Here is a 22,839-nt window from a genome sequence, read left to right on the forward strand (position 1 = left end):
ATCCCTCTTATCCCAATGGCGTCAGCTCGCCCCGAAACGGTCGCTGCAGGTTTTGAATCTTGGTCTCGTCAACGCGCCACACGCCCATGGTCTGCTCGTCGTGCAGTTGCAGGTCGAGGCCGGCGGCGAGGCGGTGGAACGTGTCGCGCGCGGCTGTGGCTTTAGGGCAGGGTGCTTCTGCGTCGTCGTGACTGCTGCTGCTGCTTCGAAACAGCAGCGGCTTCCAGATGGTGCCGTTTTTGGCCTCGTGAGCGCGCATGCAGCGTTGGGCCTGTTCGATGCGAGACTTTTCGGCCACGACGTGGCTGAGGTCGCCGCGGACGATGCCGTCGATGACAGGTGCCCAGGCACGACGCGACTCCCACGGATCTTGTGCTTCGGGCGGCGACAGCTGGATGGCGACCGGTGCGTTTTCGACGGCGTCGACCTCGTAGCGCTCGAGCACCTGGCCGGTCCGCGCGTCTGTGGTGGTCCAGCCCTGGCTCCAGACGCCCTCGACGATGTAGAGCGTTTCCCGGGCTGTGTTTGTGTTCTTTGTGTTTTTGGCGTGCTTTGCGTGCTTTGGTTTCTTCTCTTTCCCGCTCTTCCCGTTCTTTCCGTCTTCCGGCTCTTCTCCCACCTCCCTTCCCATCACCCGCGCAGTGAAGGCGTTCCTGGTCCCGCCCCAGGCGAGGCCCTGCCCCGAGAAGACCAGCTCGACGGTGTAGCCGCTGCTGGCGACGATGTGGTAGGTGCCGATGATCTCAGGGTACAGGCGGCCGGACAGGAAGCCGCGCACGCGCACGTCGGGCAGCGGCAAGAGGTAGTCCTCGTCGTAGCGGTCGATGTGCACGAGGGCGTGGCCGACCTGGCGTACCTGCACGGAGCCGGCAAAGGTCATCTCGACACGGGCGTAGCCGTCAGCTCGAACGCCGTGGGTCTCGTCGGCGAGGTGCATGGCCGTGATGGGCGGATGGTGGCTGACCTGTTCGGCCACAAGTCGTGTTGTGAAGGAGGAGGGGGTGCTGCTGCTGCTGCTGCTCCTCTCGTTCGTCCACTCGGCCAGAAAGAGCTCGCCCAGAAACGCGTTGAGCGGCTTCCGGATGCTCGTCTTGGTCGACCCGCCCACGTACACCTGGCTGCGCAGGGCGATCAACATCATGCGCAGCACCAGCAAACAGCGGCGCTCGGCACTCGACTCGAGCGCGGGCGCGGCAAACACGGCCGGTCGCTGGCCCCAACAGTGGCCAACCTCGACAACGGACGAAGGCGCCAGCAAAAGGCTGGCGGTCCGGTCACGTTGGAGAGATCGCCCGTGGTGGTCGAGAGGAACTGGACGGCGAGTTAGTGCTCGCGAGTTCTACTCAGAAACCTGCTGGGAAGCAGAGATCCTCGATGTTCTTGTACTGACCTGCAGAAGCTCCTTGCAGCGGGAAGCAATCGATCGATTGTCCATGTTGGCTGGCGGTTTCGTTAATGCGAAAGAATGGAGAGGTATGGAGTATATCCCGTTGGAATAAAAAAAGAATAGAAGACGAATACATATATAACTCCGAAGCACTACTTCCTGATTCTCCCCTGTTTCACTGCACCGTCTGCAGCTTGGCCGTCCTGCAGGCGAGATAGAGATCATGGTGGCAGTGCAGCTCTGGCAGCTGTCGAACGAACTAGGCCTGAAAGGGTGGGGCGTGAAGACTTGTGCCGATACATGAAGTGTGTGGCGCACGGCCCAATTTAGCTACAGATTTCGTGCACGTTGGCATAGCTTGGAAGTACCCCGTACCTGCCTACAACACACAGGGGCACTCCTAATTTGACAGCGGCTGTGCGGGCGACTGTTGGCCCGTGCTAGGCCTAACTTTGGAGCTATCGGGCCAACAGTGCAGGTCGTGTGAGAGCTAAAAACAAAGTCTAAATAACAGCATCGACTCCATCACGCAAAGTTCACATAATCCCACTCAGCACAGCCAGGATCTCAAAGCACACATGTAGCTTAATTGTCGACTTCTTCTCTGCAAGGCCACCTGGCCATACTCTCCCAATCAGCGTTTGTTCTCACTTTGCTGGCCTTGCACTGCCTGCTCGACAAAGCCGAGAAGCGCGTGGGCATCGTGTGTCGCCTGCATCGTCTCGTCTATCAGCCGGTGATGCTCCAGATGGCGCTGTGCCCAGTGCCTTGCCGCCATGCCGTCGTCCGCCCGGAAGGAAAACTCCACGGCCAGCCGGCTGGTGCGCACGTAGTAGTCGGCGAAGCCCTGCGTCTCGACATAGGCCGCCAGCTCGGCAGCATTGCGAGCCAGTTGCTGCACCCGCTTCTGTTTCTTCTGCTTCTGCTTTTGCGTCTGCTTCTTCCGTTCGTCATCGGCTGCTGCTGCCTCTTCGCGTACTGCAGCCTCCAAGTCGTCTAGAACAGCTCCCATGTAGATGCGGTGGCCGTCGTCTGTCCCGTCGCCAGCTCCATCCCTCTCGCCCGCCAGACAGGCCACACAGCTGCAGTGGAAGCCGTACTGAATCAGCCGTCTTTGCCGTGTCGTCGTGTCGGCTAGCAGCGGCACGTACGTCGTCAGCAACTCCTCACCGACGGCAATGTCGCGCGTCGCCATGATCACCCGGCGGCCAGCCACATCCGTGTTGAACACGTTCGGCCGGCAATCGTGGTTTACCAGCGCCGCTTTGGGGTAGATGGCCACGCGGCCGTCCTGCGTGTTGTAGCCGTTGCTGCGCAGAATCCGCATCAGTCTGCGGCCGTGTGTTTCTTTTTCTTCCTCGCTGCGCTTGTTTCCCTCTTCATCCTCGCTTCTCCTTCCCTCACTCTCTTCTCCTGCCAGCTGCACCTCGTGCAAAGAACGAAACTCGACCTGCTGGGCCGTGCTGAGTCCTGCAAACGCTTCCTCCACCACAGGCTGCATGCTCGACAGCGAGAACCCAACACCCGGAACCAACGGCGGTGGCGAGACCACAAATAGCGGTTGCTCCTCCAGCAGACGCGTCCCCCGCACAATGTCCACCACCGCAAACATGCCGCGGCCTTTTCCTGGCGACGGCCGCACCTCCCACAACCCGTGTGCCTCTGCTGGCCGGTAGCCTGGCACACCAATGCTCTCATGGTCACGGCTGCATGTCTGCTGCAGTGCCTGTTTCCCCGTCAGTAACATGCTCTGTTTAACACCTGCTGGAGGCCTGTCCGACTTACAGGGATGAGAGCTGCTGGTTCCGACGCTGCGCATATCGGAGGAGCAGTGGCCAAGGACACCCGGTTGGCCTCGTGCGAACAGCTCTGCGGGCCTTCAGCCACTGCTGTCTCCTGCAGCACCACTGCAACGGCTGTCCATATCTGCACCCAGTACATGCCTGTAATCATTCCCATGGTTCATGCAATTCCAAACAATTGATTCAAATATCGCCAATGCTACTGAAGTTCGCCTCTTAGTGACCGACAAAACCCATACAAAAGGGGTGGCTCAGCTCTTAGTTTCATCTTGTCCTGATACGAAACAAGTTGCCCGTGCGGATTTGCAAACCCCTGAATACCACCACAAGACAGAATCAAGCTTGGTCTTTTGATGATCTCGTTCTCGTCGCCTGACTCTTTTATTCATCATAGTTTCCTGAATTCTGTATGGAGCTGAGATTAATTATACTTTTTAGCGCACGTCAACTCCACATGACCCAATGTCTCAGTGCCAGTGGCTGCCTCCAGTGTGTCACGACACCAATTTTCCAGCGGTTGTGCCCGCTATGTCGCCTAGTTCTAGGCTGCCAACGCGCTGTTGCAGCCCTAACGCAAGCCACGCGACATGTTCATCACGGGTGTCCTCACAACAAGACAGGATGGGCCATATTAGGAAGGAGCACTCTGCTTTCCCTCTCCTTTTTGTTCTTCAGTTTAGAAGTTGTGCTGGTTAACATCATACTTTCCTACAAGAACACCATCTCCATCTCAAGGGAATGTGTGCAGCCAGCGCCCGTCCGCTCCAACCGCTAGGCGACGTCGACGGGAGCGGAAGAAAGAAGAAGGCGAAGAAGCAGCTTGCAGAGCAGTCAAAGCCGCCGCCAAAGGTATGGATGTCCAATATCATCCCGCTCAACCTGGAGGAGAATCCGGCGAGTGGTCGTGGCCGCTACTCTTCCATGAGCGTGCTGGAGCCTGTCATGCGGATCGAGCGTACCGGCGACATCGAGTCGGCGACTAATCCTCCGAGCGGCGGATCCGAGGCCTCATACCGCATCGTGGTCACTTTCATCTTTGAGGTTGCTATCTCAGGATTTGACCAGGGGTGAGTATGGCCAGGCTGACTGGTCTGGCAAGCAGTCGAGCTGACGAGGATTTGTCCAGCTTCCAAAAGCACAACCGCTTCTTCGACTCTGTTTCCCTGCGGTATCTCTTCCGCCACGGCGAGGAGGTCGATCTGCGGCCGCTGTCCGACTCTGCCCAACACGGTATCACCGTCACCAACACGCGAGACAAGTTGAACTCCATCGACGCCGGCATGTCTGCTGGCATGGTCACTGCCGTGGCACCCACGCTGAGTGTCCAGGCCCAACGCGACTTCAAGCTGACCTACCAACGCAGCATGAACAGCTGGCGCATGGGTCTCTCCTTCGAATCCTGTGAGCAGTCCAGCCTCGCGAACGGGAGCCAGCGTGCGCTGACTCTGTCCAAAGACCCTGTTCCAAGGCCGGAACGATCATGTCTGCCGTTGACATCCATTCTGGCTGCTCACCTGGTATCCAGACAGCAAGCACGACCGAAGCGAGACCGGAAAATCTACAGCTCTTCTGGGCAGGACCTGCGACAGAAACACTTCTTTCAGGTGCTGTCACCTCACAGACAGGACTGCCATTGTCGGCCAAGCCGGCATAGCGGTTGTCCACTTAAATATCGCCACCAGCGCCGCCACCAATATTACAACCGTGCCGCCCACTGGTTCTGGCAGACCGAGGCTTCTCTACGCCTGTGGACGCCCGAGATCTACAGCAGCTTCCGCTGTCCCATTACTGTGATGCGTGAGGTGCCCGTGGCCGTGGCCGACAGAGTGCGCCGCATCGAAGACTTGCGGCCTCTTCTCCACTTCGACTTTGAGGTCGACACCCGTCTGCGTGTTCTCGGCTGTGGCCTCAACTTCTTCAAGAACGCCGTCAAGCCAGCCGAGCTCCGTGCTCAGACCGACACGGGACAGCAGCTGCCCGGAGATCACGTCCGCTTCTGCATCACCTGCTGCGCTGAGAATATCAGCTGGCCGCAGCATCCGACACGAAATCTACAGGCCGAGGCCGAAGAGGTATGGCCGAACGGACGGACCACTTGTTTTCTTGCTAGATCTCTAACACTCCATAACAGGCTCTCGGACCTGGGCCGAACCCGAGACGGCTGCAGACAAACGAAGAGTTTAGCGTTTCTCTCAGGCAAAGAGGCGTGAAGCGGACACGCACTGCACACAGCCGTCTGATGGACGATAGCAGTTCCCGCTCTCCTCTTTTCGAACGCTTCAATTCACCATTCCAGCAGCTGTCTTCCTCCTTCAGTTCTCACCAATCATCGCTGCCTCACGGGCCATCATTCTCAGGGGACTTCGTGTTAGGGGCCGACAGACTACCGCCGCCTACCGTGGCCGACGTGGAGATTTCGCCAGCCTGCTCGCGACGATGCTTCGTGCCTGATCGTGGTTTATTGCGGCGTGACGGCGGCGCGGCAAATGCCGGCTCGACACAAGCACCGCCGAAGCTTGTCGCGGACGATTGGAGGTGGACGCCAGCAGGTCGGTCACCAGAGAGGATAGATCTGCACAACGTTGAGGAAGCCTATCAGCGGTCCGATCACAACCCGAGCAGCGCTGACCGGAGACGACATTATCGCACAAGTGAGGACAAAGGCCCTAGGCCGGTGCTCCGAAGACGGACGAGTTTGGAATTGCTGCTTGCGCGAGAGCGGAGAAGGAGCCCAGATGGTCATAAAGATACAGAATGGAGGCGGGAAGGACATGAGCCCCCAAATTCAGGAAGGCAACAAGTGCGCTTTCAGCCTTCGGAATATACAGATAGTAGGCGATAGCCAATAAGAAAACAGAGTAATAATATCACGAGCCTACCGTCAGCAGCCGAACACGGTGCAGCCTTCGACAGTGGCTCACAATCCGGTGTCGAAGCCACCGCTAAGCCTGCAACCAGGTGTGTGTGCACCACACAGGCTCGGAGCTGTAGGTTGCGAAAGCAGGGTGGAAATAGCCATATGTGCAGGCTACAATAAGAATGCAGCACAGGATCTTGGAGTGGGTGGTGACGAGAATTGGTGAAAGCAAGGAAAAGAATGAAGAATCCTCCCAGACAGTCTCAGCAACAGTCCACGAGCCCATCCCAGAATCTATTACTTTGGGGTCAGTCAGACAAGATGGCGGGATTAAGTACGTAATGTTATGAATGAGGCGAAATGTGTACTTTGCTTAAATGAAGTCCGGCGTCGGACGAGTCCAATGCAACCCCATAACAACAAGGGTGTTCTGTAGTCAATTTTCGATATCTGTGCTTTTCCTCCAGGTATGGAAGCTGCTTGCAGGCTTACCGCGAGGCGACATGACTGAAGCTCCCGAAGATGGCCGCCTGAGGAGAAGCGGAGACCATTGATGGCAGCCAGCCGCTGGATCTCCTCTTCGTTCCTTTTGCTCCACTTGCTAGCCGTTGAAGTGCCCAGGTCCCAAAAGGCCTTGGCTCTGGGGAAAGCGGGACTGGGGATGCAAACCAAAAGCTTAGCATTTGCTGATCCACACGCACGGGGTCGTGCAAGGACAGTTGATTTGAACGACGGGGGTCCGAAGTGGGTTTGACTCTTGCTCTCCTTTTCTTGATGGGATAAATTCTTGTCACAGATCGGTTCAGCCAAAGCCAGAGACGCTATACTGAAAGCCGATAGGAGTCAACATGGGGGACAACCTCAGTCTGGAAGGCCCAGACAGAATGCGCCTTCCTTGCTCGTGCCCGCAGCAGAACACTTGTCGGGTCAGACACGTTCCCCCGATAATGCGATCCTAGTCCCTGTTGTTGTGCAAAGGTGAGCATCATTTTCTAAAAAAGAAGAAAAAAAGAAAAAAAAAAAAAAAACAAAATCTCTTAATCTCTTGCAGCCCCATCCTGTCAGCTCTGTGTACGAGTACGTAGTGGTGCAAAGCTGTGTGACTGATTCATATTTGGGGTTAAGCTGACTAACAGAAAATTTGGAATAGATATTTTCAATGGCTTCATTTGTTTTAAGAAAAAACCTGTAGGCAAGGATATCGAAAGCTCCCCGAAAAACCTCAAGCATCACAAGAAGGATGACATTCTCCAGAGCGATATCGACAGAACCAAGCTCGCCCTCCAATCACGCCACTGGGCCATTGTCATCACTAAGCCTTTCCCGCTTTCCGTACGAATTCCTGCTGTTGCCGTATTCTGGTTCGTACTCGTACTCGCCACGTCTCAACGTAGAGTCTCTCCCACGCGGTTGAAAGGGACTGGCGACCATTCGCGGGCTCGCTTCCAGTGGGCTAAGCTGCCGCTCATACTCACCACGCTCGCTGCTGGAGAACATGATCGAAGGCCCATTGGCAGGTGTGGTGAGCAGTGGGGACTGTCGATTCTGGGGGGCCCTGCCCTCCTGGTAGGTGTAGAAACCACCATTGCTGCCGTTGCCCCGAAGACCCTGTCCGATGGCAGGACTGTTCGGGGGACGAGGCCGGGCGTCGAAATAAGGCCTTTGACGGCCATGACCAAGGCTGCTGCCGTCGTTGTAGCCTTCAAGCTCCTCGCTATCAGCAGTCGCCTGGGCCGTCCAGGTATCGACATAATGATCCGCTCGCACCTCGTTCTCACGGGCTACTTCGCTGTCCGTCATCCCGGCACGCGCTTCGACCATGTACTTGTCGAACGAGTCCGAGATATCTCGGATGATGCAGAAGTGCCGAAGTTGCAGTCGCGGCCCCGGCATTCGAGCTGGCAACGGTACGCCCTCAACAGAACTGCGCTTTCGGATGTCCTCCTCCTCTTTGGCTGCGTCCGCATAAGCCAGGCTCCTCGCGATCTGGCAGGCGTTGCGGATCTGACGGCCATTCCAACCGTTATTCGCTATGCCTCCTGTCCTCTTCCGGCGGTTTAATTCATCGTATTGATCTCTGGCAAACCTCATGATATCTGACTCTGGGATCTCCAGCGGCATCTTGCTCTCGACCTTGCGCTGCTCTTCATCCAGCCACCGCATCCGCCTGATGTTGTTCTCCCATATCTCGATCGTCTGCTGCTTCGACAGTGCCCGGTAGTTGATCTTGCAGTGGATGCGGGACTTGAAGGCCTCGTCGAGTGCGCCGACGAGGTTCGTCGTCAGGAACAGGATGCCAGTGTAATAGTCCATTATGCTGAGGAAGACTGGGCATTTGTTAGCGATGCATCTCTGTGCATTCATCCGTTCATTCATACGTACCTGAGACCAAGGCGTTCTTTTGCATGGCAGAATCTCCTTTGGACCGAGAGGAGAAGAAGGTGTCGACCTCGTCGAGAAGAAGGATGCAGTCCCATACGCCGGCGAGCCGGAAGATCTCCTTCAGCGACATCTCGACTTTGTCGGGCGTCAATCCGAGGTCGCCACAGGTGATTTTGAAGAGAGGCTTGCCGTTTGCCTGGGCAATTGCCTCCGCTGTCGCCGTCTTTCCGACACCAGGAACGCCATACAGTAGGATGAAGAGCCCGCCCCCCTTGCCGTGTATCATGTCCAGGTTTTGCTGCTGTCCGTCTAGTCGTTCCATGCTCTTCTGCAAAAGGTGGCCCTGGACGGATCTCTGTATCAAGTCCTTGGTCTTCGCCGGGATCCTGAGTGAGTCGAGCGCGTCTCGTGTGCCCGAAGACTGCCACATCCGCAGGATCTCCAGCCCAACAAACTTGCGCTCTTGGAAGACGTAGCCGAAGACGCGGCCTGCAAGCAGGCATTTGTCCTCCTCCCGCAGGTACTTTGCTGTCGACAGCTTCCCTCGGTTGTCGTTTTCGATCAACTTCGAAAGCAGGCGATCCTGCAGCAGGAACTCGTTCTGCTGCCGCATGTGCACCCCCGTGACGAGCGGTACAATCTCGGTGATCTCGGCGAGAGGCCTGATTCGATTTTTGTTTGCCCACCAGATAATGGGAAACTCGTCCGACACGATCTTGGGCACGGCTTTCTCCGGTCGAAGTACCTTTCGCGTGGGCTTCCAATGGGGACAGGCTTGGAAAGCTTCAGAAAAGTCCACCATAACATCGCCGTTGATATGCTCGGCTCGGTTCAGTTTTTCACCGCTTGCATCTGTCATTTCATCTCCAGCAGGAGTTCGTATCACACTCCAACCACTATACGACGCATGCTTTGTCTCGATGTAGTGCAAAGCTTTGTTGCCATCTTCCTGGGAATCCCCCAGCACGGATTGCCAGTTTGGGAGAAAACGGATGGGGAAGACAGGCAGGGAGGATACAGGAACAGAGTTTTCATACGGTATGATTCGGAACGATGTGACAGCCGGGCAAAACTCCTCGCCCGTGTATTCGAGATAGTATGCGCGTATGATGAAGTCTGCGCTATCTTCGTCGTCTGTTTCATATCCTCCATGATCCGATGGAGTAGGACGGTACTGCACTGCGCAGGGTTCGATACGGTATGTTTTCCAGATCCGCTTTCCTGTCTGAAAATATTGCTGCCTTGCCAGACCTCCTTCTAAAGGTCGGTATATGAATTCACCTGTGCGAAACAGGTACCAGAGGTCTGTAAAGCGCACTTGTGCGTTGCTGGAGAAATCCAGGTCAACGAAATGGTTGTAGTCGGGCATCAGCCGCTTTTCGACAAACCGTACGTAGGCGCGCATAACGGCCAGTGCCGCTGGACAGTCATCGATGGCCTCGCCGGCGTCGCTATCGCTGCCAGCGTCTTGCGTGTTGTCCGGCGCCTTCACAATCGTTGTGTCGGGAGATGAGTCCATGTCAGGAGATGCATCCATGTCGGGAGATGAATCCGTGTCGAGGCAATGAGCCCAGTGGTCCTCGAGCTCTGCCAGTGCCTCCTTCATTTTATTGTGAAAGTAAAACAAGGAAGTGAAGGGCCGCTCGTACGTACGCGGCCGATTCGACCAAGGCTCGCCTTGGGTCTTGGACATGATCATGAGAAGAGCAGGCGACTGAAGGCGGACGTTGCGAATCCATTTTTCCGTCTGCGCATTTTGGAATGCGTCTACATTTTGCTGGTTTTCCGCCTTAAGGATGGCCGTCCCCTTCTTTTCGTCGCGCGAGGTCTCTTTTCGAGCGGCAGTGCGTCTCTCACGGAACCTCTGTTCCTCGAGTATCTCCTCTTCCAGCAGACGGCCGGAGACCAAGGCGTCGACCGCATAGTGGCCGTGAAACCCGTCAACGAACCGGTTTTTGAACTCCAGAAAGTTACATTCGCGGACTTTAGGAATCGTGTTGGCAGCCGTTGGCAGCGTAAGACGAACAACTTTGTCCTGCACAATATCCGATATATCTGTGCGGCCTGCCGAGTTTCTCCTGACAAGTGCCTCAGCCGGGGAAAAATCAGGTCCGCTGGGTCTCTCATACTCTTCCAAGCGGGCTTCCAGTGCTTTAATCCGCTCCATCAAATTGCCGGTCTCCATTTCTCAGATATTGCAGGCGGTGTAACAGGGACTAGGCGGCTGTAGTCAAGAAAAGCCCAGCTTGCTTGCGGTCAGTATAGGAAGGAGCAGTTGAATCTCCTTCCGGGACTTTGGGGAGAAGCAACTTGCAAGGCCGAAGACTGGTGGCTGTGACGGCCTGAAAAGCAAAAAAGGCAGCCGGAATGTCCGAAAAGCAACGCCGCAAGATCGACACCCACTTCCTCTTTTTCGGTCGTATGCTTTTTTGGATTCTGGGGCTTGCTGTAAGGCTGAGCGTCTCTGGGCACGAATTGGTGGACTCATAAACGAGACACCCACTTCTCGGCATGATAAGCCACGTAATATGCATCTAATCATGCACCTCTCTCCCCAGTTGCGTCTTGCTGCATGTGATAAAGGTGGGTGAGTGCACCCTTGCCAACACAGCCGTCCGGCCGCACCTCGGACTTGACGAAAAAGAAGTGATAAGGCGTTATTATGTCGTTGGCCTACCCCGTCAACTGCGGGGGCATCGAGAATATGCCTGATTTTGAGCCGCATGTCTCCATCTAGGAGAGCTCGCTTGTCAAACCCTTCCTAGCTTCGTGCCTAACAGAGCCAAACCAAAGCCCAAAACCACTCTACGGCTAAATCCGAAGTCAACGCCCAATGGCCAGTCCTATCTCGGTCAAGTTCGGGTCAGTATACTTCAACACTCCAAAACTAAACCACCCTAGCAAATAAGTGCCCTCGGAACATCGTCGTGGCAAGGAGAGATGAAAGGACAAGAAGAGGATATGCAGCCCGCAGAGAGTTCAGTCGTGCAGTTCATCGAGGATCGTGGGCCCCAGTTCCATCACGTCTTCGCAATGCCATCCTACTTCGACAAGTCGACTTCGACTTTCGAGGCAAAGATTGTCTTGTAAGAGATCGGTCTGCTTCCGATTTGCGCTCCGTTTGTCTGTTGTAAGCTAATCTTGTCTTGTATAGCGAGCTTCGCGAGACGATCGAGCGGTGCAAAATACAGACTCCCAACCTGGTTGACTTCAACCTCGATATCAATTACTGCACCTGGGAAGAAGTCAAATTGGAGCTGCACAAAGCTAAAGCTGCCGCGGCTTACAGTCGGGATCGCGCCAAATCTTTCATTCCCGGCCTTTTTTACGAACTTGGAAAGGGGCACGACTATTTCGAGGCAGCCCTCGATGCCATTCCAGATTCAGCTCGAGTCCTTCGTGCAGGCCTCGCTGTTATTTTTTGTGTATGTATCTCTCTCGATAGTGAATGTCCTTGCATGAGGGCGGGAGCTCATAACCGAAAATGTGCGTCTAGTTGGCTCGACATCGCGTCCAAGTCCGGCAGAAGATTCTAGATGCCTTTGAAAACATCCCAAACATTGTGCAGACGGCTGAGCTCAAGCTGAGAACTCTGGTCCGCGCGGGGAAAGAAGAGGCAAACAGGGAGCTGAACGAAAAAGTGAAAGAGTTGCAGAAGACCCTTCTAGAGACAATTCCACACTTGATCGAAGCGCTGAACCCAGGAACCTTCCGTGAGTACCATTCCCCGATTCCATATCCTCCCGCTTCTTTCACGGGTTCTTTAAATTAATCAGGACCGGCACCAGTTCGCAGAGCGCTGAGTCCCTTCCGTGGATTTAATATAGATGAACTGCTCGGGACCGTGTATCGCAAGGCCGACACTGTACACATTTACACGGAGAGAATCAAGGACGAAATCATAACTGATACCCACAACTTGACATGGGACACCAGAAAGCTGTCACGCGAAAATCGTGAGAAGATCGATACCCTCCATGCGAAAATCGACGAAGTTTTGAAGGAGCAGAAAAACTTGCAGAGTCTTTTTGATCTTTCTAGCAGTAGCAAGAACTTTCTGTTTCAATTTCTGATGGACAATCAAAGTAAGTCAGCAAATGTCCCTCGAATCATGTTTGAGCCCAAGCTTCCGCTGACACGCCGCCAGAAAGAAATGGAAGCATGAGCGCCGAATCTTCGGCCGATACGCTTGTGAACGAGCCTCGGAGCTTCGTCCCTGCATACCCGGGTCCTACCTTCACGCCGAACGAACTGCTGGAACTCTTGGAAGTGCCACACCTCGGGCTAAACGAGGACAAAACCCACGTTCTTCGTCATGGACGATCATTAGATAATTCCACACTTAGTGCGGCATCGCTCTTGATCTGCTGTCGGCAGGTCCAGCACTTGTTTGGTACGCCCACGTCTGGCATCGTCCTGGTCGAGGGCTGCGGGGACCGCAGTCAGTCAGCACGTGTCTCGCCCATCTCAGTGGTTTGTGCCACTCTCTCGCACACGCTGCAGTCCCGGCCTACCAGCGTTACTCTGCTCTTTTTCTGCGGACGACATGTAGCCAGCGACGACGAACTGTGTGGCCCTCTAGGTCTTATGCGAAGTCTGCTTTCGCAGCTGATCCTCCTCATGGTGCAGAAGAACTGGGTATCAGGTCTCGCCCGGATCGGTCTCTCGTGTGGTGAAGAGGAGTCGGAGTGGAAAGGCCTCTCTTTGCACGATGTCTGCCAGCTGTTTTATCGGGTGCTGGAATCGATCCCTTTGGCGGCAGAGGTAATCTGCATCATCGACGGCATCTCGTTCTTTGAGCGTGATGAATGGTGCCATGACTATGATCTGGTCATGAACACCTTTGGGACAATCATCGACGAAGCAAAACTCAACCCCAAGTTCAAGCTGCTCATGACGACACCAACGCGAAGCAGTCGACTGTCCAGTCTAGAGCAGCATCAGCGGGTAGCCCTCCGGAACAACGGATCACAAATGTCTATCTGGGCAGCATTCCGGGCAGCAGATCGGTGAGTGTGTAGACTGTGGGTGGTCTTCGAGCTTTAGATAGTGTTGAGTATTATTGTAGTGGTGAGATGTAGTTTTAGTAAGCTTCGGACGTATGTTGTTCACTGCCTGCCACGAACTGTCGTTGAGGAATTCCCAAGTGTATAGGCAAAAGGGACTAACGGTCCCTCTTCTCCTTTGAGTTTCAAGGCCGTACAATATTTTAAACGCTGCGAAGAAGACTTTGTTGTGCTCTTGTCAGGATGCTGAGCACGCATTTCAAAGATGGAAAAAAATTATTCCCCCAGTGTGCGTCAACAACGGGTTATACCGTTTAAGTATGTTTAATTTTTAGATAGTTTAATCAATTTTTAATTTGTCGTCGAGTGTCTGACTCGGTTTCGCTTAAAACATCGATCAGGTCTTGGTTCGAATCGTGGTGTCAGTCGATATATGATTGTTCGGATGATACTGAGTGAGACATCTCGTTGTCGTCGGGGAAAGAGTCGGCGTTTCTTCGTTACCAGCTTGGCCAAGTCGTGTCGTCGGTCCGGTGAAAGGGTTGTTGTTGACAACAATTATAAAGCTCCTGGCCTGAGATTGACGGCCCTTTTTACGGCCGCTTTGCAGAATGTGGCTTTGTCATCTCTTCGCCTCTCTGCACCTGATGACCCAACGATTTGCTGAGATATCAGTTCTGCCGAGTGGCAACAGCCAAGACGACCTTCACTCAACCCGCGTGTGTTGAACCTTGAAGGATGTTAGTCACCGTTGAATTTGGCAAGAACAGACTGCCGTGAAACGTTTCAACAACAGCCACGATAGCTACGTTGTTGTGACCAAAAACGCACTGATGGGCTCCATCGTCATGACCTTCCATGCAAGGAAACTCTTGTGTATAGCACGAGAGAACAGCATCATTCTCTGCTCGTCTTCCAAGTCATAGACGAGCCCAACACCGCACAGCACAGAGTCCCTCTGCGGATTAAAGTCCTACCAAAACGTTACGTGTGCACAAATCGGACCAAGATGATCAGGGTTTCCATTCGGGCACGCGGCGTGTCTAACTCTTTCGTGTTTATGCACAGCTTTGGCGTGGCGGCGGTTGTCCGCCTGCAATGTATGTTTTATGTACCTACTTCCCATATGCAAACAGCCTCCCAGCTTCTCCGCCGGTGACAGCCGTCGTGCAGCATAACCCTCTTTTCTTTTGGTGCTCACCACTTGGCTGCCTTGCTGGTGACAAAGGCCTTGAGGATCTCGACAATGTTGCCCAGCGCCGCCAGGTACTCCCGGAGCTTCTCCTGCAGCAGTGCCTGGTTCGTCGACAGCTTGGCGTAGAAATCCTTACGGTACGGGCAAGCGCTCATCGCGGCAGCAAAGACGGGCTTTATCAAGAAGTTGTGGAATGGCTTGAGCGTGTTGCCGTAGGCGTTGCGGAACGAGTCGGCGAGCTCCTCGGACTCCGCAGCCACGTTCTTCGAGAGCGCCTGGTACGTAAAGTCCAGGCCGCTGACAGGGTTAGCCAGGGAACGGGTATCTGTCCGGACAGACAAAAAACATACCGGACAAGCCACAACAGACCCTCAGCAGCGACGTGCTTCTTGGTCTTGAGCTCGTTGATCACGAGCGCCTGCAGCGTGGCGGACTCGCCGGGGGCGGCCAGCTGGCGTTCCCGGATTTTCTACAGCCGTTAGTCTCATGTCCACTCTTTGGAACTGTCAATTGGCCCCTCTGAAGCTTTTACTTTGATGTTGCCCAGCATGTCGGTCTTGACAGGCGAGAAAGCAACGGAGCCGAGCATGTCTAGTCCCGCATGTTAGTCTGTATTCATCCCTTCTTCAGCGGTTCGTCTTCCCACGCACCAAACATGGTCGTCAGCGACTCAGCTGCCTCGAGGAAGGTCGTCGTGTCGATAGCATTGTCGTTGGCCGCATCCACCGGCACATCCACAAAGGACTTGCTGAAGGTGTCGAGGAAGGTGCCATCGGCCGGGATTACTGCAGTGGTTGCCATGGTTGTAAGGTGTGTCTGTGCGGGAGAGAAGAATATGTCAAGAGAGGGAGAGAGTGGGAGACAGAGATCCAGGTGAGAAGCGTGGCGGTCAGACTAGGTCAATATATTCCGTATCTTACGTCGTAGCTACAACCCGTACAGGAGACTTGTCCAGTTCCCAAAAGCGGTGAGGGGCAGCTTAGAAACGATGAGGACCCCTGCTTCCAGGAGATCTGCTGCACGTGATAATGTCTCTACTCCGTACATACGTAATGCTACGGCATTGTCTCCACAGGAGTACACTATTATTTGCGCGTATGGAGTCCTATTCAGCAATACTCGTACGTAGCCTCGGCCTAACGTCCAGAAGTCCAGTTGTATTGCAACACAACGCAATACGACACGACACAGCAACAATTGACCAGCCCATTCTCGGCCTACGCGTAGACGCTCTCGGTCCACTGGTTTACCTGCAGTCCCGATTCGGCCATGGCTGCGTCGGTTAGGAACTCCAGCGGCATCCAAACCAGGTGGCCTTTGATCTGGTCCAGCTTGGATCGGATATCCTCCGGCGGGATGAACTGGTCGAATATGTGGCCGGCGCGGACGCCCTTTGGCGGCAGGAAGCGGTCGTAGTCGTCGAATGTCTTGACTGTTTCTGTCAGCAGGATGTTGAGCATGGGGAGGGGCAAGAAGACATCAAAATACCCACCGTTATCGTCTGGATCGGCGTGGAACAGGTGTCGGTAGATTTCCGTGTTTGTGGAGGCCTGCGATGTCCACATGTTCCACAGCTCGTCGCTCAGCGGGTCCTCGACAAAGGCCCAGCTGTCGTCCTGGTCGTGCACGTCGTTGGGCGAATCAGTCGACGGCGGCTGGGCGTTGGGATCGTCCGAGCCGTCGAGGCCCTGTGCAGGCAGCAGACCCAGATGTTCACGCCAGAGGAAGCGGCGCAGCGTGGCGGCGTGGTAGCCGGCCTCGTAGGGCTCACCGTCCATGCGTGACGATAGCATGCGCGTGTCCTCCATCACGATGCTGAGCTCGCTGTCATGGCTGCCTAGCTGGCTTCGGTCGTTGAGATTGCTGCTGCCACACACGACAAATCGGTCGTCGACGATCAGCAGTTTCGCGTGGATGTACAGCTCCTCTTGGATCCAGTTCTGCACCTCATCCGTCGCCTCGCCGTCCCAGGGCTCCTCCGACAACGGACCCTCGCCGGCCATCATGTGTTTCGCCAAGCTGGCCGATGCTGCCGATGACTTGCCTTCCCCGTCCCCTCCCTCCTGCGCTGCCTCGAACTTGCGCTTCTTATCTGTGGCCTCCTCCATGTAGTCTGGCTTTCGGCTGTCGTTCTCAAAATCGGATCTCTCCTGTGCCTTGTCCTTGGTCCTTTGTTGGTTGCCTGCCCGGCCCATGTGCGTGTCGCGTCCGCCATCGTTGTCAATGGTCCCGTGGATGCCCTCGCCCATGATCTGTTCTGCCTCCGCACGCTGCACCTCCTGGTACGACACGCCCGATTCCTCTTCAGTCTGCTTCATGGCCGCCGTGTTCGCCAGACGGTCGTAGCTCCGCAGGTTGAAAAGGAAGATGTGCTTTGTCGGATCGACGCCCTTGGCACGGATCTGCTCAAAAATGGAGTTGGGGCCGCGGCAGATGCTCTTGTATTGGTAGTCCATAATGGCGCGCGTACCCAGGGCGGCATCCTCGCGCAGGTCGCCGGCAAAGCCGGGCACGGCCGGGATGAGGATGATGACGCGGAAGTTCTTCTTCCCGCGCTCCGAGTTGCGCACCACGGCATCGACAATAGCAGAGCCGATGGTGTTGTGGACCGGTGACTGCTCGGTACCGGTGGCGGTGATGAAGAACTGGTTTTCAATGTACACATAGTGTTCGGCGTTGCGGATCAGCTCGCTGTAGGCGTTTTGGATCGAGTGCTCGACCAGCGTGCCGTTGGACCAGTCGTCGGCCGACCGCACCAGCTGGCCACGCATGGTGCCGTTGTCCGGCCGCAGCTGCGGCTTGCTCTCCAGCGGCGTCAGCGGGTGCAGAACGTAGTCGCCCACCGGGTGGTCTGGCCGCTGCACGCCGACAAGGGCTTCGTCCTCTCCCTCGCGGCCACGCAGCATGATCCAGTCGAAACGCTTGTCGCGCTTGTATTTGTCACGCTTGATGAAGTTCCAGCGTAGCACAAAGTGCTCTGCAATGTCGTAGACACATGGCCCCACGACGCCCATCGCCACATCGTGCCACGGCATACGGCCGAACTCCGCCTTGCTCAGTTCGTTTTGCTTCCAGTCCTTCACGTTCTGGAAATCCTTGACCCGGTTGTTGTTGAAGTCCTGCCCGGGCCACACCTCATGGGCCACGCTCTCCGGGTGCACATCCGCCAATGCGTGCGTGTGACTGTCCCATCGCCCAAAGCACATGTCCAGCCCACCGATGAAGGCTGTCTCGTAGTCGATCACGATGAACTTCTCGTGGTGCGCCCAGTAGAACGTCATGTCCGCCGCGTTTTCAAACACATTGTGGTCCGGGTGCCGCATGATCCGGATGTTGCCATGACCGGGGCTGCCCTCTGGGCACAGAGCCTGCAATGCATGCTTGGTGTGCTCCGAATTGCACGTCAAGGCCGCCTCCACTTCACGGTAGACGATGACAAAAATCTTAACACCGGCCTCGGCGCGACGCTTGAGCACTTGGTCCAGGCGCCACTCCTGGTTAAAGTACGGCGGCCGTCGCAGAAACAACTCGGGCGACAGCCACCAATCGGCAATGTATATGGTTTCACGTGCCTTGTCAAGCGCGGCCGACACCGCCCAAAAGTAGTCCCGCCCGTCGACGTACCACTTGATGAGGTTGCCTTCCTGCTCCGGGAAGTAGGACTGGAAGCGATGAGACTCGCAGATCTCGGTGCGCTTGGCATCACATTGCTTCTCATGTTCCTCGTCGTGTCGGTGATTGATGTTGACCTAGGAAGTCAGCGCTATGCCGGTAAACAAGAGGGGAGGTTCTCAGCTCACCAAGTTCGCAAGTTTGCCGATCTGATGTCTGTGTAGCAAGATGGTTAGCCATATATCCCAATGACATGCATATGGGAAGGGTGAGGCTGACTTCTTGTGGGTTAGATGGATGTGGGTTTTGTCCAGCTTTTCCTTGAGCTTGTCCATAAAGCCAGAGCTGCCTTCGTCTTTCTCGTCGGACATCTTTTTGGTTACACACAAATCGGGAAGGCAAAGAAAGAGTCGAAAATGAAATATGACGTGAAGAGATTGACCGGAGAGCAGCAGAGCGTTAAATGCCAAACATGTAATTATGCCAAGTGAAAATATGTGTGCAAGTTTGTGGGCAGAGGTCCGGTGACGTCAGCCCACCCGGACCGCCAAGCTGAGCCATAAGACAAGACAACAGGATATTAGCTGGACAGACGGGCACATAATGGAGGTCCGCTTCGCCAAGGCTTTAGGACTAGAAGGAATGGCCAAAGAGAAGCCAGTGCCAAGAAGCTGGAATTCTGAGCTGAGGGTTTACTAAGCACACCATGAAGCTAGCAACAGCGGGGGATCGGCTGAAAGGTGGAACAGGCGAGATCTGAATCGATCCCTAGACAAATTCTGTCAGGTCTTATAAGTTGGCGTTGGCGTGCTTTGTGTGTCAAAAATTTGGATGAAGATAGTTTGCAATACCATAAGAGCTGCATTTTTTATTCTGAAGAAGTGCCGTTTCCGTTTTAGGCAGTCACGGTCATGCATCTGATCTCTCGAATAATATCGAAACTCCGCATTTCCCCATCCCCACCGAAATGATTGCCGGCCTCTCGTATCTACGATGTTATCTCCTGCTTCATGTGTGTTTCGGACAGAGCTTCGGCCCCGACGCCCCGACATGTCGCGATACCTCTAAAACTACAAAGTGTTCGGCAGTTGGTCCAATTTTAGCACACACGTAGCGCAGCTTTACCCGACACAATGGCCGAGTCCAGATCCGACTATCTCGCCCAGCTGCCGTCGACATGTTGCATTGGCGGCTCCATACACGAGGGCACGCCAATCGGCAGCGAGGAGCAGGTGGCCGGCATCACGACTTACGTCGCACGGCCGCCCACCGGTGTCACGGCTAACGGCAACGTCGTCTTCTTCCTCCCGGATATCTGGGGCCTTGCCAACAACAGCAAGCTGCTCATAGACGGCTTTGCAGCTGCCGGATATGTTGCCCTTGGCATGGACTACTTTCGCGGGGTGAGTCTATCCTCGTTCTATTCTCGTAGACAAGTTTCTTGATTCTGACTGTGCAGGACCCCATTTCCAAGTACCGCAGCTCTCACGACGCGAAGCCGCCTCCGGACTTTGATATGGAAGCCTGGCGCGTCAAGCACTTCTCGTTTGCCACGGACAATGTGCCCGTGTGGGTCGATGCGGCCAAGACGATCTATGGCACGACCGGTTCGCGATACGGCTGCGTGGGCTACTGCTTTGGCGCGCCATTTGTGGCCAACCTGCTTGCCGGCGACGCCGTCTCTGCTGGGGCCGTGGCTCACCCGACGCAGCTGAAGGAGGGACACTTTCGCGCTGTGAAGAGTGTGTTGTTCCTTGTCTAGGTGCCTGTGCTTTGTCTACTCTTACTCACACACCTGTGCAGAGCCTCTATTTCTCTCGTGCGCCGAGCACGACCGTGCCTTTGGTCCAGAGCCGCGCCGCAGAGCCATTGACATCCTGCAGGAGACCAAGGTGTCCTACCATCTGCAGCTGTTCTGCAACGTCAACCACGGCTTTGCTTCGCGCGGAAACCTGACTGATCTCTACGAAAGTAAGCAACAGATGGTTCTTTTGTTGGCAAGCACTACTAACGGTAAAGAATGGGTCAAGGAGCAAAGCCATCGTGGCATTACTGACTGGTTCAACTTCTGGTTGTCGCAGAACTGAGCTGGGTGGTTCGTTTGAACAAACGTCATAGCCATAGGTCTTGGGTATCAGAAACGTCCTCCTCAAGGCACTCTTACCAATGATCATTTTAATCCCCACTAAATATGATGTTTCTTCAATATGTATCCAAAAAAGTACACCGTAGACCAAGAATATGCAAAAAGCACATTATTCCGCATCAAGACTCAACACGGCCTCTCTCTTGGCAGTCACAGCCACCGCCGGATCAGCACCGCCGCGTCCCATGAACACACGCGTACCGGTGCCGCCGCTCAGCGGCGCCTGTGCATAGCTCTCCTTGGCCCCCGAAGCCCAGCCAGATGGGACAGTGTCGACAATTGTCACCGACTGGCCGCCCGCGACAAACTCCTGGTCCAACACGACTGTCGAGTTGACAGCCTCTACGCTGCGGCTGTAGAGCGGGACGTCGGCCGTCGAGTCCGTCCGGCCGCCAAAGCTAAACACCTGGCTCGTCGATCCGTAGCCAGTCGCCTTTGACCCGTCGCCGTATTGGGAGTACAGCGCAGTACCGTTGAAGTGGGTACTCAAGACGGAACCGCCCGAGAAGCTCTTCCCTGTCGTCGCTGCAAAGGCCTCCAGCCCGGTGGGAAACACGGCTGCGCCGACGACCTGCAGCTCCAGTCCCTGGTCCAGATCGGCCCACAGCGTCAGGTTTCCCATCTCGGAATAGTTCGTCGTCGTGTTGCAGGTGATGGGATAGTGGTAGCCGGCTCGGTAGATGGTCTTGCCGCCTACAACCGCCGTGTCATCGCCGCGGATGCTAAAGGTGTTGACCTGGTCGTAGCCATAGTCCGATACCACGCCCAGACTCCAGAACGACAAGGCCTGCGACCATGTCGCCGCGCCCGACGACTTCTCCGACTGCACCCGGCCGTGGACACTGAACGCGCGCGACACCGATACCGTGTACTGCAGCGTCTCGTTGGCGCCTGTCGCGTTTGTGAGAACGTCCTGGGACACGTGAATGACCGGCGCCTGCAGGCTCACGGCCGGTGCGCTGCCGGTGGTGACGGAGTCGGCGTCGTCGTCCAGCCAGACAAAGATCTTCCCGGTCACATACCAGCTGGAGGCGACCGTCTTCGTCAGGGATGCAGCTGTCTGACCGTCATCAGACAGTCCTGCCACTGCGATGGCGAATGTGTGTTGATTGCCGTCGCAGAGAACAGGCAGCCACGGCGTGATGTCGATCTCATGCTCACGCAGGTCAAAGACATCGATGCCTACGATCGGTCGGTGTAGCCCGGGCACCACACCGCCAGTGAAGACGACCGGAAATGGCCACTGCACCCCGGCTAGCTGGCCGTCAATGTAGACCTGCACCTCGCGGAACGGACTGTAGCCGGTGAACTGGCCAACCGTGGCTTCAAAGGCCAGGACGTCACTCTGCAGCACGTTGCTCCACCAGAACTCCTCGTCGGCCTGGCCGTTGGCTGACACTGAGAAGACGGCCCGGTTGGCGTTGCGGGGAAAGCTGACCGTGTTGGTGGCGTTGTCGGATGGCAGGCTGAACAGACTGGGCTCATTAGACGCGCTCTTCCGCGCAGAGATAGGGATGATCAGATCGCTCGGCGAAGCACCACCGGTATCCACGTCTGACATGAAAAAGGTTGCTGTCAGGGTTGTGTTGAACGAGCCGGTGTACTTGTCGTTGACGATGTTGCCGAGATCGAAGATGATCTTCTGTGGCGACCTCCACAACGACAGGTACTCGGTCATGTCCTTGTTATATACCCATTGGATTCCAGGAGCCGCAACCGGCTCAGCAGTGCTGGTCCGCCACACTTCCGTGTCGTTAAGGTACATCAGTGCTAGCCGGTCAAACTGCCGGCCCTCGGACGTGACGGTGAAGTTCATCACGACCCGGTTGAACTGGCAACTGGGCGGTGTGTATTCCCCTGTGATGCAGAGAAGTGCAGCGCGTTAGCAGTCGCTCTCGGTTGTCCTGATTCAGCTCAACGCACCAACAAACGGTACGCCATAGCTGTACCCAAAAACGTGATCCATCAGTACCACTGAGCATGAGGTAGCCCCTTCTGGCGTCAAGACGGGTTGCGCAACCTGGAAGTTTTCAAGCACTGCCGCAGATGTTGCAGAGGTGGCGGCAACACCGCGCTCATATAAACCGTTTCCATGAGTGTCGCTCGATTCTGTGTCCAGTGTCGTAGACTGAGGTGGCTGGCAGGAAGTAAAAACTCGCGAGGTGACCACCAAGATGAGACCTGAGCCCAACACTAATGGGAGCAAAAGACACAGCAGCCACCTTGTTCTCGACGGTCGCCCTGGATCAGATGGTGCTTCTCTGTAAAAAGCCTCAGATATCCCTTTCTGCCTCTTTTCGATCAAAGGCTCTGCCGTTTCCTCCATTGTGCAAGTCTTGGATGGGTGGCCTGGGAGCAAATGTCGGGCTTCCCGGGAAAGTCGAGACGATGATTGGTAAACAAAACTGCGACGCCTGTATTCGTTGATCAAGGACAGCCACCAATGCTGGTC

The 22,839-nt window shown here is 55.5% G+C and overlaps 8 protein-coding genes across 8 annotated transcripts; 3 read left to right on the plus strand and 5 right to left on the minus strand.

Moving 5' to 3' along the window:
• Positions 1-7: 7 nt before the first annotated feature.
• CMQ_607 (oxysterol-binding protein) lies at positions 8-3,346 on the minus strand (the record flags this gene model as incomplete). Its single annotated transcript, XM_014317686.1, has 3 exons — positions 8-1,311; positions 2,039-3,113; positions 3,173-3,346. 3 exons carry the CDS (start codon positions 3,344-3,346, stop codon positions 8-10), a joined length of 2,553 nt encoding a protein of 850 aa, XP_014173161.1.
• Positions 3,347-3,927: 581 nt separating this feature from the next.
• On the plus strand, positions 3,928-6,031 carry CMQ_1629 (uncharacterized protein; the record flags this gene model as incomplete). Its single annotated transcript, XM_014318708.1, has 3 exons — positions 3,928-4,256; positions 4,316-5,261; positions 5,321-6,031. 3 exons carry the CDS (start codon positions 3,928-3,930, stop codon positions 6,029-6,031), a joined length of 1,986 nt encoding a protein of 661 aa, XP_014174183.1.
• Positions 6,032-7,333: 1,302 nt separating this feature from the next.
• On the minus strand, positions 7,334-10,613 carry CMQ_919 (aaa family ATPase; the record flags this gene model as incomplete). Its single annotated transcript, XM_014317998.1, has 2 exons — positions 7,334-8,373; positions 8,429-10,613. 2 exons carry the CDS (start codon positions 10,611-10,613, stop codon positions 7,334-7,336), a joined length of 3,225 nt encoding a protein of 1,074 aa, XP_014173473.1.
• Positions 10,614-11,368: 755 nt separating this feature from the next.
• CMQ_442 (uncharacterized protein) lies at positions 11,369-13,441 on the plus strand (the record flags this gene model as incomplete). The annotated part of the gene is made up of 5 exons (XM_014317521.1): positions 11,369-11,514; positions 11,583-11,853; positions 11,925-12,141; positions 12,205-12,513; positions 12,576-13,441. The coding sequence occupies 5 exons, from the start codon at positions 11,369-11,371 to the stop codon at positions 13,439-13,441; spliced, it is 1,809 nt and encodes a 602-aa protein (XP_014172996.1).
• Positions 13,442-14,631: 1,190 nt separating this feature from the next.
• CMQ_493 (glycolipid transfer protein) lies at positions 14,632-15,430 on the minus strand (the record flags this gene model as incomplete). The annotated part of the gene is made up of 4 exons (XM_014317572.1): positions 14,632-14,926; positions 14,980-15,098; positions 15,162-15,220; positions 15,280-15,430. 4 exons carry the CDS (start codon positions 15,428-15,430, stop codon positions 14,632-14,634), a joined length of 624 nt encoding a protein of 207 aa, XP_014173047.1.
• A 416-nt stretch (positions 15,431-15,846) lies between these two features.
• Positions 15,847-18,612, minus strand: CMQ_1319 (phospholipase; the record flags this gene model as incomplete). The annotated part of the gene is made up of 4 exons (XM_014318398.1): positions 15,847-16,061; positions 16,122-18,378; positions 18,430-18,457; positions 18,521-18,612. The coding sequence occupies 4 exons, from the start codon at positions 18,610-18,612 to the stop codon at positions 15,847-15,849; spliced, it is 2,592 nt and encodes an 863-aa protein (XP_014173873.1).
• Positions 18,613-19,374: 762 nt separating this feature from the next.
• On the plus strand, positions 19,375-20,328 carry CMQ_1045 (dienelactone hydrolase; the record flags this gene model as incomplete). The annotated part of the gene is made up of 4 exons (XM_014318124.1): positions 19,375-19,644; positions 19,701-19,983; positions 20,045-20,212; positions 20,261-20,328. The coding sequence occupies 4 exons, from the start codon at positions 19,375-19,377 to the stop codon at positions 20,326-20,328; spliced, it is 789 nt and encodes a 262-aa protein (XP_014173599.1).
• A 168-nt stretch (positions 20,329-20,496) lies between these two features.
• CMQ_1330 (asparagine amidase a) lies at positions 20,497-22,713 on the minus strand (the record flags this gene model as incomplete). Its single annotated transcript, XM_014318409.1, has 2 exons — positions 20,497-22,244; positions 22,311-22,713. 2 exons carry the CDS (start codon positions 22,711-22,713, stop codon positions 20,497-20,499), a joined length of 2,151 nt encoding a protein of 716 aa, XP_014173884.1.
• Positions 22,714-22,839: the final 126 nt, after the last annotated feature.

This window comes from Grosmannia clavigera (genome assembly GCF_000143105.1).
Source record: "Grosmannia clavigera kw1407 unplaced genomic scaffold GCSC_140, whole genome shotgun sequence".
NCBI lineage: Eukaryota > Fungi > Ascomycota > Sordariomycetes > Ophiostomatales > Ophiostomataceae > Leptographium > Leptographium clavigerum.